Genomic DNA, 15,965 nt, shown 5'->3' with positions numbered 1-15,965 from the left:
GCGGCTCTCTCACCTTCCCTCCAGGATGCACCAGCCGCAGTAGGGGTCGTGGGCCAGCAGACAGGAGTGGCAGTCTGGGTGCTGCTGGCATTCGGCCACCGGCCTCTTCTGGAGCTGCAGCCAGGACAAAACAATCACCCTCATTTGTACAAATCAGCCACACTAAGCTCCTAAAAAAATCTGATTACAAACAATAGATGGCCCACATTCCCCGGCGCAACAATGAAAAATCGAGAATACGGTCGCCGGAATAATCCCAACTGCACGCACGCTGCTGGAATAACTGGAGCAGAAAGCAAAGAGTCATTTCCTGCTTTGCTTTGCGCCCGCAGCGCGGCCGAGGGGCGGTGTGGGACGAGAGCGCGGCCGGCATTTGTACCATGTCGCGGGTCATGATGAAGAGGTGCTCCTCCTCTTGGTCCAGAACCAGGTCCGAGCTGATAGGCGTGTTCGTCTGGATGGAGACCACCGAGTACTCCACCACCTCGCCGTTTGGCCCCAGGAAAACCTGAGGAGAGCCACAAGAGATGTTTCTGATCCATCTGTGGAGCAGCAACCTGTCTGCAAGTTACAGAAGGCATGGCTGGGCCAAACGTCATCAGAGCTTTGAGACAAAAAAAAACAAAAAACTACAAAGCAGGACAAGAAGGATTTCAGGCATGTGGCTGAGGAACGTACTTTCATCACTCATAACTGCTAAACAGGGTTCCACCGATTTATCAGCGCCGATTTCCTCAATTTTGGGAGATCAGTGATCGACCGATACTTGCATGTGAAGCCGATCTTATCCACCTCAGCAAAAGTCTAAAAATCAGCCACTGCCCTCTTCTTATTACCAATGAGAGAGGTTTGACTGATAAACCGGCCCACCAGGTCATGTCTGCATGTTTCCAGTTAACAATAGTCACTCCACTGTTGCCAACTCCGCAACTTTCTTGCTGTATTTAGCGACATTTCAGACACAAAAATTGGTATTGGCCAAAATCGGAATCAGCAGGTCAAACTTTTTAAAGATTGGCAATTGGTGAACGGCCAGAAAACTGCAATCAGTGCATCTGTACAACCAAACTTCACTATGAATTTTAATGTTATTTCTCCACAGTAAAATTAAAACCATCTGAAAAAGACAGATTCACAATCTCTTGATGAAATGAGAGAATCTTTTCCACCTCTCAGATTTTTGTTTTGTTTTTACTGATCACAACAAAATTAAACGGCCAGAAGAAAGTGTGTGTGTGTGTGTGCGCGTGTGTGTGTGTGTGTGAACCAGGTTCTTATATCCTTGTGGGGACCCATTTCTGTCTACAATGTGAGGTTGTGGGGACCATTGCTCCTTGTGGGGACATTTTCTTGGTCCCCATGAGGGAAAATGCTGTTTGTGGGTTAAAGGTTAGGTTTAGGTCTAAGGTGTGAATTGACCTTTGGTTAAAGTTAGAGGCAGGGTAAGGGTTAGGCTGTAGAAAATGAATGGAAGTCAATGTAAAGTTCCCTCAAATACGAAAACACGACTTCATGTGTGTGTGAAGGTGTGCAGCAATAACGGCACACGACCCCAAGTACAGTATGCTGCTATGTACAAGAGATAAAGTCCCATACACGCTGAATCTGACGTAACTGCATAGAAACACATTAATGGAGTCAGTGTTCCTTTTGTAATGCTCCTTCACTGTGGCTAGCCACTGAGGACAAAGACTCCAGTGTGTACAGGAGGTCGCTCAGCCTGTAAAATCCTCATGTCATCACTGGTACCCAGGTCCTTCCCTGACCTCCAAGCTGACGCTATTGAGGGAAGTTTCAGACACAGACTCATAGATTTATTGATGCCCCGAGGGAGAACTGTCCAGTCACAGCAGCAGAGCAAAACACAATCTAAAAACAACTAAACACGGTAAATTCATCATGGCTAAGTAGTGTTGTGTTGTGCATGTTCATGTGCTGTGCCTCTGGAAACGAATCACGTCGCTTCACTTTTTCCACATTTTGTCATCTTCCAACCTAACTTAATCCTAATTTGATTTAATTCATTTCTTTTTTGTGCCTTTCACATTTATTAAAAATTGAAAATGACACCTGCTGCGGCCTCGACGCGGCCGTCGCGGGTTTGTTTCCCAGACCCGCCAACATTTACCGTATGTCTTTCTCCCTCTACATCCCCCTGTCCTGTCAGCCTACTGTCATATAAGGGACACTAGAGCCCACAAAAAGACCCCCTGGAGGGGAGGGGGAAAAAAATTTAAAATGAAGAAATGTCACGGTGCTGGAAGCATGCAATGTACTCCGTCAAGAGTCAGTCTGATTTCATCCAGAATGTGAAGAATGTGTCTTCAAATATGTGGTAGTCGTTTCAGGTGATGTTTTGTACAGCCATGTCTCTGAGCTCTGAACATCTTCAGCTACAGTCATGGAATATGACAGAACTGGAGGATAATGGCTCCCTGGTAGCTTCAAGCATCATTATAATCAAATCCTTGGCAGATAGTTTGTGTCTTTGTTTCTCGCAACCCCGTTGACAATTGGCAACAAAAACCTTTGATTCTGTGATGATGCCCCGATACCTTCTAGAGCGCTGCATCCCTCTGGAAGACTTCTGGTATATTTTGACAATCCAGAGTCAATTAAATCTCTTTTGAGCCCATTTTGACAACAACAACAACAAAAAAAAAAGGATGTAAGGTTGCAGTGATTGCAGTTTTCCAACCGATTGCCAATTATGATCTATAAAAAGCCTGACCTGCCAATTCCAGTTTTGGCCAATAAAATTATTTTGTCTGAAATGTTGCTAAATATAACAAGAAAGTCACTGATTTAACTTTCTTGTTATATTTGCTATCTATCTGGATGAAGGTTAGTTGGGTCTCAAATCAGCATATAAACGTTCCCCAGAAGAACCCGAATTCCAGTAAGAGACGTCACTATACGTTTCTTAGATGGACATTATTTTGGCTATTGATGCCACAGTTCTTTGCTTCATATCCAACATAATCATTCTTCTGCAGGACTATGCAGCGTTATTGGCTGGATTGTCACCTTGTGGAGTTTCCCCTTGGAGTCTCCAAGGAAGGCGATGGTATATCCCTCCCTCATGCTCACAGCCACAGCAGTGAGCCTGGCAGACGGGCTGTCCAGTATGGTGTCCACTAGCACCGGGATCCGGCTGGCCATGGGGCTGGGAGTGTGGTCAGATCCACAGGGGTAAGCATCCAGGGTGTTCTGAAATTCAGAACAGAACTATAAGAAGACTGTCGCATCGACAAGTCACTTATCCAAGGCTGAAGACTGAAATAAAAGAATTCACTTAAACATAAAATACTTTGATACCTAACTACCTACCTGCCTACCTACATACCGACCTAAATACCTACATATGTATCTACATACGACCTATTTATACGTCCATCTACCCACCTACCATCTCTCCCTCCCTCTTTCTTCTGGCTCATTTGGCTCCAAATAAAATCTTTGAACTAATTTGTATTGAATTCCTCTGCAGCAACACCAAAAGCCAAAATGATTCCCAAAGTGTTCCTAATGGGGCCCATAAAACTCTGGCAGGACTTCTTGGGAACAGTTTGTGGTTTGAGGACAAAATAAAACTGGACACAATCACTATAAAGCTGAAATAGGATTTGATTTTGCCTTCCCAGTTTGGGAAGAGGGAGACTTGACTCTTCTTCTTCCTCCACATTGGGTTCATTGCCTCATCATTAGAGATGAAGGCAATGAACCCAAGAACTCTGGCTTCTGGAAGCAACTTGTTTTGATGGATTCTATATTAAAATGGTGACAGGAACAGCTTTTGTGGTAGCAATACTCAACCTTCATCCACTAAACAAATGAAGTTTGAGTGCTTTACAGGAAAATTAGATTCCTGCTCTTTCCTGTAGAGCACATTCAGTAAAGCAGAATAGATCTCTAAAAACAGCAGAGCAGACATCAAGAAAGGAAAATATATTATGGGATGTAAAAAATAAAGAGCCAGGTCTGGGAATATGTCATAGCAGCTTAAGCGGTGCCTGGACACTGGCTGGTTTGGCTGATGGAAGCCTGTGATTACGCTGTAACAACTAATGAGTTCTGAGTAAATCCGGAGAACCTATACCCATAAATATCAAGGCCAGACCAGAGCCAAGATACATCTTGGTTATTCATTATCACTGTGAAACTTCACATTTCATCACCAGGAACAAATCCCCACTCTTAATGGCTTAAACCTTTTGTCCAAATCCACCCAGGGTGCAGATGGACCTTCCTGGCAGAGACGGAAAGTTGAGAGATTGTTTATTTGCAGGGATCAAGTAAAGATTTAACGTTGTAATCATGTCGTAAATCTACTTTTTGGCTTTAATTCTCAGAGGTTTCCTCCATTCTGCAGTTTGCTATGGGCTTTTCTATTATGATTTCTCTACTATGACAGAAACAATATTTTTCTCAATTCTCATCAAATGGTGATCTTATGCCAAACAATATACATTTGAGAAAACAAGCAAAGAGAAAGAAAACAACAAGTAGTCGACTAAGTAAGAGTCGTCTCAAGTTCAACTGTACAACAACTATCTCAATCCCAAAGGTCGCCACAGCGGACCCCCAGGTATTCATGGGGATTAGGGTCTAAAAGTGACTTCCTATTTTTATAGTTCAAACACCAAATATACCTTAAACACAGAGGAAACCATATTAGCACTCTTGTAGTAACTAGCATCCAAAGATCTTCCTTATCTCTGAATTTGGGTGTACAGCCAATCAGCAACATGGAATGAGAATGGTGCTTCTGGATTGGCTGTCAGTCAGCCAATAGCGGCAAAACGCCAAAAGTGGCATTACACTCAGATATTTCAGCTGCCAAAGCTGGCTTTTCTTTAGAATATTTTTACACATGCTCTCTGAAAAAATACCCCCAAAAGCATTAAGACAATAAGTGAGTTCTCTGAAAAATTACAAATTTCAAGAAAGCTGTCAATATGAAACTTCAGTTGGACCTAAAGTGATTTGGATTGCATGTACAGATGAAGCCCACTTTCCCCTCAGACATCCCCCTTACTAGTTGAGTGTAGTCACAGAACAGATTTATGGTGCATTGTGCTTACCTCTGGAAGGTTGGCACAGTTGGATTTGACTTCATATTCAATGTATGCTGCCTCCGCTCCTCCTTCTCTACCCATTTGGGTATAGCACAGGTCTCTAGTTGAGTTAATCCTGCGGTCCACATCTTCAAGGTTGAACATGCACAGAGCGGAGTCCTCGCTCGGCCGAGACGATGAGGTCAGATGAGTTGAGAAGACTCCGAGAAGGATCTCTGAATCTTGACCCTTAGCCCTGTTCTTGGAGAACCCGAGCTGGACTGCTTGCAGGAGGTTGTACATTTTACCGGCCCTGGAGCGACACGTCAGCGGCACCTCTACATACGAGTAATAGGCCTGGTCATCCAAACATACTCGCGAGACGTATGTGCGGTACTCCCTTGACTGTGACTTCAGGTCCCGCCTGTAGAAGAAGAAGTACACATGGTGCCGGTGGGCAAACGAGGCCACGAAGTGGTGATCGTATTCTGAGAGACGGCCGGCGACGGCCAGCTTGGCGGTCTCCTCGTAGGAAAAGATGGGGGCTTGGGCTAAGTTTCGGGTGGAGATAGGTGGATGGCTGCTGGTATAACCTCGTCCCACAAACAAAACCGGCTGTCTGCCAGGATGAGAGCGAACCACAAGCCCCACGGTGCTAACATTGGGGTGGTTGGCTGCTACATACTGAGTGTCCACTGGCTTGTCTGTGGAAAAAAGCACTACATTGATTGATGTCAGGTTACGCTTCTGGCATATTCCTTGGTTGACACTCCCACAGGTAATAAGTTCCATAGAGTAAGGGTCAACCAGCAGGAGCTTGTTGTGGTTGCTGGTTTCCTTCGCTTGAGGGCAGTTGGTTTCTGTCACAGGGGGCAAACAGTCCGGGCTGTCGATAACGGGCCCTGTGTCATTCCGCAGCTTAAGCTGAAGTAACGGATCTAGCTGGAACAGCTGATCTCGCGCCCCAATGTAGACCCATCCTACACTGGGGTCCGGATGGAGGGCCAGGTGCTCGAATATCGTGTTGTTCCATTTAAAAGTGGGATAAAGGCCAGAGTGGGAAGACACCGATCCCTGTGCAACACCTCTGGATGGCGAACTAAATGGCCGAGCAAAGATGGCAACAAGCAGGAGACACCGCAGAGCGTGGAGCATTAACGCTGAAGCAGAACACGCTGTCGCAGGAAGCATGGCAGTAGAGCTGAGGGAAAGAAATGATTTCAAACATCAGAAAGCATGTCTACTTCCAGTACAACAGGACTGCTAAAGGTTTTTCCATCGTTTCCTGTGCACCTTTGGAATATTGGCAGTGCTGCTCATTCAGCAGGTCAGGCATGAAACATTTGCTATAATAGCACATTATCGTAACAAGACACATCACAACTTGCAAAGATATTTAATCTGACTGAGACTCTTATGGTCTCCAAGACACAAGGACCTATTGCAGACTTGGATCTATGTTCAGGAAGATGCGAGTTGTATTTATACTTTGGTTCTTTGCTTATAATTACATTCTATAACCTACTCAAAGTCAAAATCTTTCTACAACGTTTTCTGTTAATCGAAGAGCAAAAAGTTTTAGGGGTTCACCAAGGATGTGACCTCTGACACTACAGGACTTTTGGCTTGTTCTTAAGCATTTTATTGGTTCTGGTGTAAAACTCCACATGTAATTATGTTAGTAGTCACTAACTACTACATGTTCACTGGTTCCAGGTTCACTGCAAAAACACAAAATCTCACCAAGTGGTTTCTACTGCAAATATCTTAGTACACTTGAAATAAGATCAAATTAACTTAAAATTAACTTTTTAGCAAGAAATACGAGCTTGTTTTAGAGTAATATGTGCCATCAAAATTTTAATAATAAATGCCTCTGAAAATTTACTTCCATATTTAGGTCAATAATTCCTTAATATTGATAAAAAAAAGTTGTTCCATTGGCAGATTATTTCACTTACAACAAGACTTTTCCCCCATGTTTTTAGTGAAATAATCTGCCAAGGCAACTAGAACTTTTCCAAAAATATTAAGGAATTATTGACTTAAAACAAGCTCATATATCTAGCTGAGAAGTTATTTGCAAGTAAATTGTGTGTTATTTCAAGTGTACTAAGATATTTACTTCAGAAACTGGGCCAAAAATAAGATGTGTTTTTGCCGTGTTTGATGGTTTCAGTTTGTTAAATAGATTAATCACACATTGATCACTAACAGGAAAGTAAAGCTCTTGATATTTTATCAGGAAAAGAATCTAGAAATATTTGACTTTAATCGGTAAAACAGCATCTGAGAAACTCTGCAAACTTAAAATTCTCTCTTTCTGCACAACGATCTCACCATTTGTTTCCAGTGGTGCTTTACAGAGGTATGTTACCTCTTGACCTCCCAGATGCTCAGGCTCGGGTCATAAACGCATCCTTCTGGATAGCACCTGCAGCACAAGGAAAGACAAGATGAATCAGAGGTCTCAGTTCATAAACAAGCTGTGATTCATAACCAAAGCCCAGAGTTATGTCATGTTTAAACTACTTCAGGTTTTCCCCCCCTGGACTTCATTCATAGCATTTTCGTACCCTGTTCAGACAGGATTTTAAGTCGAGAAGGGGCAGAACACTACAACAACCAAAAACACAGTTTCCCATGATACCTCTTCAAGCACATCAGCTCTGGATGAGATTATCTGGCGCCATCTTTGTAGTCGTTCATGTTGCTATAGGCTTAGACTACTGGAGAGTAAGGAAAACTAACCACTTTCCTCACTCTTCCTCATTTCTGCTCCTTCTCTTCAAACTGCATTATTTGCTGTTATTTCAGCTGTTGTTCCTCGAGACATTAACTGTAAAAATGCTGCTCTAGAAAAAGATTTAATTGAATTTAGCACACATCTGTCCTGCATGTGGATCTCACCCAAAGCAAACAAAGAGGGATATCTCCCTTATTCACAAAGATTCTGCAAGATTTTACAGTCATCTAAAACTTGAGAGAAACATGCTGATAAAGAAGCATTTAAGACAATAGGTTTGGACAAGCCAAACAGCAAAGACAACACACCACACAGAGATTTCAATCAAGAATGTTCAGTTGTCAGACGGGAAATCTCGCTAAGCTGCTGAGTTCAGAGTAAGTAAAAATGACCAACAAGGAAGAAGCCAACAGATAGTTTGTGGACTATTGTTAGCAAAACAACTGCACATTGACAGTGCAGTTTTTTGTCTTCTGTACTTTGGATTCCTCTCTGTGGTCCCGTCTCCTCGCTTTCTGATTGCCCACATGTCACATTCAGCAGGATGCGTTCCCATTTGTCCTCATGGGGGAACACCATGGGAGCAGTCCCATCTCAGATCTGGTCTGAGCATACCAGATCACTCTGGACACTAGTCAATGGAAGATCTCTTACGATTATCTTTAGAGCCATCGCCATAATGGGGGGAGTCCTTCAGATTGTCAGATGGGGGAGATCGGCTCAAAAAGTCAGCGTAACTATCTAGTTGTGTGAACCAAGCTTAACACACTTCACTCTGACGGTTCAATGCATTTCATTTCCAGCTCTCTGCAGAGGAACTGCCTGGTGGGAAGGTGGCCCTTTAGACAGGGCCCGTGATGTGTTAGAGCACACACACTCAGCTCATGTACACGCAGCTGCTCGGAAAAATGAGAAACTATCTAGTACACAGATTTCTTTTGTGACATAAGTATTAAATGTCATTCATAATAGTCTTATAAAGAAGTGGTGCACCGGTTGCAGTTTTCTGGCTGATTGCCGATCTCCAATCTTTAAAAAGGCCGACCAGCCGATTCTGATTTTGGCCGATACCAATTTTTTTTGTCTGAAAAGTTGCTAAATACAGCAAGAAAGCTGCTGAGTTGCAACAGTGGGGCGACTGTTGTTAACTGCAAATGTGCAGACATGATCTGGTGGGCCGGTGTGTCAGTCAAACCTCTCTCACGGGAGAACAGAATCAATCAATCAATCAATCAAATTTTATTTGTATAGCACATTTCAGCACCAAGGCATTTCAAAGTGCTTTACATCATTTCAAACACAGAAACACAATGCAACATAGAATCAATAATCAAAACACGACTCTGGAGTCAAGTTCCATCAGTAAGGATGGAACTTGACTCCAGAGGACAGAGGCTGATTTTTGGACCTTTGCGGAGGTAGATAAGATCAGGGGATAAGATAGGCTCCTCCTATTTTGGAAGCTGATCACCGATTTCCCAAAATAAAGAAAATCGGCACCAATAAATCAGTGCACCCCGATTTAAAAAGGTCATACATTTCAGTTGATATGACCTGCAGAAACTGTGTGAAAAGCACCCACTGGATGGGTATTAGTCGCTAACTAAATTATAACCTTGGTATTCCTGGAAAAGAACAAGAAGTAAATTAGAAGATTAGGAAGGGAAGCTGAAGAGATCATCTCTGTTTTGACACCTAAGTGTGCGGTTTTATGTTAACGCAGGGAAACGGCACAGGATGGTGCCTGGCTGTGACAGCTAAATTGCACTAAATTTTCCTTTTCTATCTAAACTAGACACATAGAGCACATCATTCCCCACCCCCCGTTTCCAACTTTCCCAACGTGATTTCCTTTGCCTTTCGGCATTCCATCACTTGCAAAATGGATTTCTTACAAGTTCAGGCAGATCTGCTGAAAGCTCATAGGATGAGGAGCTGGACAAAAGTTGAAAAAAGAAAAAAGAATGTCTGAAAAGGACACCATTCATCCCAGCAGTGGAGAGCTTACTCATGCAACGCACATGCACAGACACACACACACACACACACACACACACACACACACACACACACACACATGCACAGAGTTCATTCTCTGCCACACAGGGCATTAGAATGCCTGCTTTGTTGGGGTAAATCTTCTGAATGTGGGAATCAGGGTAACAGCTTGGCAAGAGGCCAAAGGCCCCCGTCTCCCCAAACCCCATCCAAAAAAATGGAAAAGTATATGAGCGTCCAATCGCTGCATGAGCAAAGACAGGGAGCTGGAGCCTCTTGATTACCAGACAACATTCCAAAATAATGAAATCTAAACAGGAAGGTTCCTTTGATCCTCCTGGAAGAGGCATTAACGTCTGTTGTCAGAGGATGCCTCTTGTGTCAGCAGAGTCCGAACTGCGGAGACTCACAGGATTGGCCGTTTGATTACAAGAAAGACTAGAAGCTGAGAAAGCAGAGAGGAGCCTGACTGGAAAGTTAATTGACACGAGGACTTTCCCCAAACAATCAAACCAAGTAGTTTGGAATGGAAGGAAGTTGGAAAGGATTTTCAAAAGAATGAAAAACAAATATTCAGGTACTAATTACCTGAATATTATGGAGCTGTAGAACTGTAACCCAGCATCAGGAGCATGGATTTTTAAAAAGGATTTTAACTTTCAGAGGGCATCCTGCTCCTCCTTCAAACTTTGCCCTCAAACTTCAACAAAGGTCTTGCTTGCAGATGTGCTCTACTTCACACATCTACTGCCCGTTTCAACAACTGAGAAAAAAAAAATCTATTGTCCTTCTAGAGGTCAGGGGTCAGAAACAGCCTGCGGTGGCCTCTGCTAGTTGTGAAGAAAAATCTACGAACAAAACGGGTGGAGGCATCACAGTGATCACACACTGTTTTTATGACAGATTACCACAGGTTAAAGCCGAAAACACCAGCAAGCAGAGAGAGCATTTTGGTTAGGAGAGCGCTGGTTTTACTTCTGTCCAAAGACAGAGACTCAAACGGGAGCAGAGGATCTGCTCAATCAAGAGAGAACAGAAACAATCGCTCTGAAGGAGATCAAGCTAACAAGATGCCTTCAAAGAGAACAGTATTTTGAAACTATTCTTCTATAATCTCCTTTTACAGCCCACAAAATACAAACTTAAGACATGTACATAGAAGCTCAGGGGGAAAAATAGCACTAACTTAACCAATCAAAGTTCTTGGTTACGGCACATAATTCCACCTCAAACAGAAACTCAAAACTACAGATGACACTCTGACACTAAGCTCAGCATCCTGTTTGAAGCCCCACCATGGCATGGTGATGTTAATCTCTTGCTAAGTGTCACCTGGGCCTCTGGATGTCAAAACATGGACAGCAGGGTTGTCGAAAGACTGGTTTTGTTTAAAAATGAACATTTACTGGTGGATCCAGGAGTCAAACTGTTGGACATGTCTGTTCAAAAGTTTAGAGAAGATAACGTTAAGCCACTTGGAAAGGTTAGAATGCATTTTCAGGTTATTTATCCATTTAGCAGGATAAATGTCACATTGTATTTAGAATGACTTCCAAAATTACTTAGATTGGCATCCTTTTTTAACGTGACAAAAACCTAAAATAAGAAAAAAAGAAAAAAAAGCTTTTCAGTGCCACTGAACATGTGTATGTGTTGAACTGTGATCTGGGAAGTTTAGAGAAACACTAGACACACAGTACATCCTGGGGGACATGTCCCTGTAAAATGACTCCAGTTTCAGACGCCTTCCCTTCAAGCTTCCAGCTGTAAAGTGTAGCTCCATGCATTCGGTGGCAGACAGGTTTGACCAGCAGCGTAATGTCGAGCAGGAATCTGCCAAACGACACTAACAAGCATTCCTGGGAGGCACATTAAACCGAGGCATCATCCACTTCACCGACTCCACCGGGTCAGGCTCTTTCAGCTTTCCCTCAAACTGACAGACAAACGAGAACATCTTCGGGGAGGGTGACCGACAACGGCCAAAGAGCCAAACACCCGGCAGAGTAATGGTCATAAAGACATTAAGAACTTTTTCAGAACCCATAGAAACAAGTGGCAGCAGGATTCAGAGGTCACCGAGCACTGATGGAATGTGACTCCTGAAAAGGAACCAGAGAGAGGGAGAGGTAGCGAAGGAAGAGGAGGATGAGGGAGCCATTAATTACCCACAATTCAACACCCACTCACAGTGAGTGGGGGGGGGGATTTCTAATTAGCAACATTACAGGGTGCATACATAATCCCATGAAGGGCCCTAGTCCTTATTGTAGAGGGAAAGCTGACACACGCATATGCACACCCACACACACAATGTGGCCATAAGTAAACACAGACATTTCTAATCAGTCCTTTTATCAACAAACAGAGTTTATGCTTTAGTAGCTGCGACAGCCCATGGTGTACAGTTACACAGACACTAGTAATCACCCTCCTGCGCTTTCTGCTCCACACAGATGTGCTGAACCACAGCAGCTGTTACCATCACTACGTAACCATTAGACACAACGCCACTCAGCTGACGGCGGTGGCTACATGCCGGTCCAAGACGAGAAAAGGCTGCAAGTCAGGACTCCGTGCAACCTGCTGGGTTTCCTCAGACAGAACCCCCGTTTAACCCGACTGCCCGGTTTGATAACTGATCAGATGGAATAAGATGGAATTGAACCGACCATTTGTTGCGAATTGTTGCGTTCTAAATGAGCTGAATTGAATTGGGCAGTCACAGGGGACCTGTCGCTGCTACAGTAGTATCTGGGCTAACACTGTGTGCTTAAGCTAAGGCTCAGCAATGACAAAAACAATAGCTACAAGATTGAGTTAAAGTTTTACTGAGTTGGCGAGAAGGAGGGAGGACCCCGAGATGACGGCTGCTGCGCTAGCATGGAAAGCTACCTGACGTGGTTCGAACAAGCATGCAGGTTCTTCTGATTGGTAGTAAACAAGGTGGAAAAACAACAACAGCATTGAAATCCATACTGAGCCATCATATCACAGCTCCCATGGTCAGCACAGCAGGAGTTCTCAATGCCGGACTTTACCTGAAGCGCTGCGATGAGCGTCAACAACCGCTCAAATGTTAAAGGAAAATACATTGCACTCTGAAATTGAGAGTGCCACTTTTCCATAGAAATAGAAAAAAACAATGTTTCAAGAAAAACTGAATGAGCAAGTTAGATGCAGATACAATCAATGCAATGCTGTAGAAAACCAGAGGGTCCATTGTCTATAGTCCAGACTCTGGGAACTAAAAACATCCTCCATGGCTACACTGTACATTGTTGGAGCACCAGTGTGTGCAATAGAAATAGAAATAGTTTTTATGTAAGATATTTAAAGGGCTTTGAATTTGCATTATAGCATTACAGTATATTTAGCCAGTCAGAGTCTCATGACAGTAGAAGTTTGAACACAAATGACATTGCTCAAAATGCTAAATGTAAGAAGAGCTAGGTTTTTTGTTTTTTTTGTAGAACAAACTCAAATCTTGATTGTTCCTAAAGAAATTGGCAATTAATGGGACCATTATTGAAACAGACCACACTCAGAATATTAGAAATGTGCTCAGTCTCTGTGTTATTGTTCATTTAGGTTTGCTATGGTGAAACAAAGATGCGAAACAGCCTTTAATACCAGAACTGATTGATATTTGGGTCACCAAACAACAAAGCTTTGAGTGTGAGAATGCTTAAAATGTTGCTTCAATCCCTTCAGTCCCTCTCCTGAAGCGGCACTGAAAACACTGCTGCTTCACAGCAGGAACGGCACCAGAATGAGAGGCGCACCAGAGGAACAGTCCTCATGCACAAAGGTACACAGCTTCAAGTTACAGCTCCAAAGTCACGTCAGAGGAGTAAAGATGGCATTAAAGCAATGGTTAGTATTTTTGAGCTGCTCAACCCGACATTTGACCCCTGGGCAGAGATATATAAAAAAAAATTGGTTAGTGTTCAAGGATCCAAAACCAATAATAAAGAAATGATCCACTAGTGCATTAGTGAGGTATCAATTTCTGACATCTGTATAAGAGAACACATGGGACGTTTACGGTGCAGCGTATAGTTAGGAGCTCCAGATAAACTTTTAACGCCCCCCTGCCCTCTTGCCATGTTTAAAGGTATTAGCAGGCGTTGCCATGCCAACGCTGAGCTGGTGCAGCTGCAGCATCAGTCAATCTGTTGGAGCTGGCTGACGACTTATTTATAGAGCCATGGTGAACAACTGCTGCTCATCTGAACGGCAACCGTTTTTACCCAGTTGATGAAGAGGAGGAAGTGGAAAACAGCCATCCTGGGATCTGTTCAGAAAACAGGACTAAAACACAAGGAGAACCAAGTGTGAGCCGTGGCGCAGTCATGCCAGGAGAGCCACTCACCTCCGAGTGGGTAGGAAGTTCTCACGGCACTTAAACTTTATAGTCCTAAAGCGATGGCGCTGGTGTGGCCGGTTGGGCCTGGACTCCTGACAGAACACATCCACAGGACTTGTGGTCCGTCTCTGTCTTCTGAACTCCGACCAGCAGAGTTCATGTGTTTCCTCCCTCTGCAGCATCTTTATTCCCTGCTCACTTCCTGGATTGTTCAGACCAGAACGGGGCAAAAGGCAGGTTGGTACTTTTGAAGAAGTTTGGCTGCAGGATTTTGTTGTTATAGAGCTTTGGAGTGTGACGTCACTGCTCTAGGTGGAGGGATCTGAGCGCCATATAGTATGGCCATAAACATAACCGACTGTCTCACAGATATTTAGAATTTTTGAATATTTTAAGTTACTTAAAATTGTTTTGCAATGGTACAAACTTGCTGCATTACTGGATGTAATGTCCGATCACACCACCGAAACGGTAAAAAGATGGAAAACGGACTTTCGTTTCACTTATTTTCTGCCTGTAAACAATGCGAGGAGGCTAAGCTAATGGAGCTAACAAAAAGGAGACAATGTCCTGGGTATCAACGGTGAGACGTCCTGATATTACGTTCTCCAACATCCAAAGTTATCTACGAGTTTGCTCCAGACATTTCCACACCTCATTTGAGAGGCCTGGGCTATACGATTAAAGAGCCAAATACTTCTACCCGAAGCACAGGAAGGGCCTGTAGGGTTCTCCTACAAGGCTCAGTAAGTGGCAACTGCGCCAGCCAGACCTGGCAGAGAGCATAGACAAGTGTGGACAGCATATGTTCAAGCTCCCTGGTCAAAAGATCAAAGGCCTACAGAGACACATGAACCAGACCTTTGTGGTCAAATGGAATAAATTCCAAAGAGGAGGACAAGGCCAGCATCAGATAGGAGAGGGAATTCCCAGTCTGACCATTGTAGGCCCTGGAGTCTCATGGCAGAGAAGGTCATCCGTAATACGATGCTAAGGCCACGGACAACAGGCATTAGGCCGCAAAGCCTCATCCGGCGGAATAAGAAGGGAGATAATGCCTGGTTCCAAAGCTGGCATTTGCCCCAAACCAACTCTGGGCAACTCCTGCATGGCCGACAGGGCCCTGCCATCTGTCAGCAAATGTGAAAAAGCCTTGGTGTCCGATCAACGGGCATGCAGTTCCCGTATGTACTCCTCTGAGAGAGGATCGACAAAAGCAAAGTCAGACTTGCTGTACAGAAAGAAGGAGCTAGAAACTGCAGACTGGGACCGCTGAACATCTAGATGCAAAAGAGCAAGACCCATTCTGATTGTGGCTGTAACTGACCTCCCAGCATCCTTCTGGGGGGCATTGAAGTCAGAACCAGAGGCCCTGGAATCCATCTCCGGAAGGTTCTCAAAGAAATAGGTACCAGAGGCTGCCACTGAAACGGCATCATCACCAGTGACCGATGCTCCATCCTGCTCAGAAAGGAGAGCCACGCTGCGACCACCATCAGCCTGGAGGAGGGCCTTCATTGGGGCAACTTAGTAGTGAGATGATCCACTCCAATGGATAACTTCCTCGAACTGGTTCGTCAGACCCACTTTGCCGGGACCGAAGGTGCAGCCCCAGCAGGTCGCTTTCTGCATGTTGACTGTTCCGGCGGCAACCAGCTTTGCTGTGCAGCTCCTACTCAATCATGAGGCTACTAGCCACAAGCAGATAAAACAACAGTGGTAAACACAGATGCTACCAACTTCGCATAACCACACCTGCAGTCAATACATCTGTGTGTGAGAAGAATAAAAGGGA

The 15,965-nt window shown here is 44.1% G+C and overlaps 1 protein-coding gene across 2 annotated transcripts in view; it reads right to left on the bottom strand.

The window, feature by feature from the left end:
• The window catches only part of plxnb1b (plexin b1b), a 70,713-nt gene that overhangs the window by 25,348 nt on the left and 29,400 nt on the right, over positions 1–15,965 (bottom strand). For both annotated transcript variants that reach the window (XM_044121521.1, XM_044121522.1), the window contains exons 3-7: positions 7,398–7,491; positions 5,085–6,258; positions 3,028–3,210; positions 380–508; positions 14–114 (exon numbers count right to left, since the gene is read on the bottom strand). In XM_044121521.1, coding sequence (XP_043977456.1) covers positions 14–114; positions 380–508; positions 3,028–3,210; positions 5,085–6,248 — 1,577 coding nt within the window. In that variant the 5' untranslated portion in view covers positions 6,249–6,258; positions 7,398–7,491. The remainder of the gene's footprint in view (positions 1–13; positions 115–379; positions 509–3,027; positions 3,211–5,084; positions 6,259–7,397; positions 7,492–15,965) is intronic.

The sequence above is a fragment of the Gambusia affinis genome, linkage group LG07 (assembly GCF_019740435.1).
Source record: "Gambusia affinis linkage group LG07, SWU_Gaff_1.0, whole genome shotgun sequence".
Taxonomy (NCBI): Eukaryota; Metazoa; Chordata; class Actinopteri; order Cyprinodontiformes; family Poeciliidae; genus Gambusia; species Gambusia affinis.
This window is presented reverse-complemented; position numbering and strand designations above follow the sequence as displayed.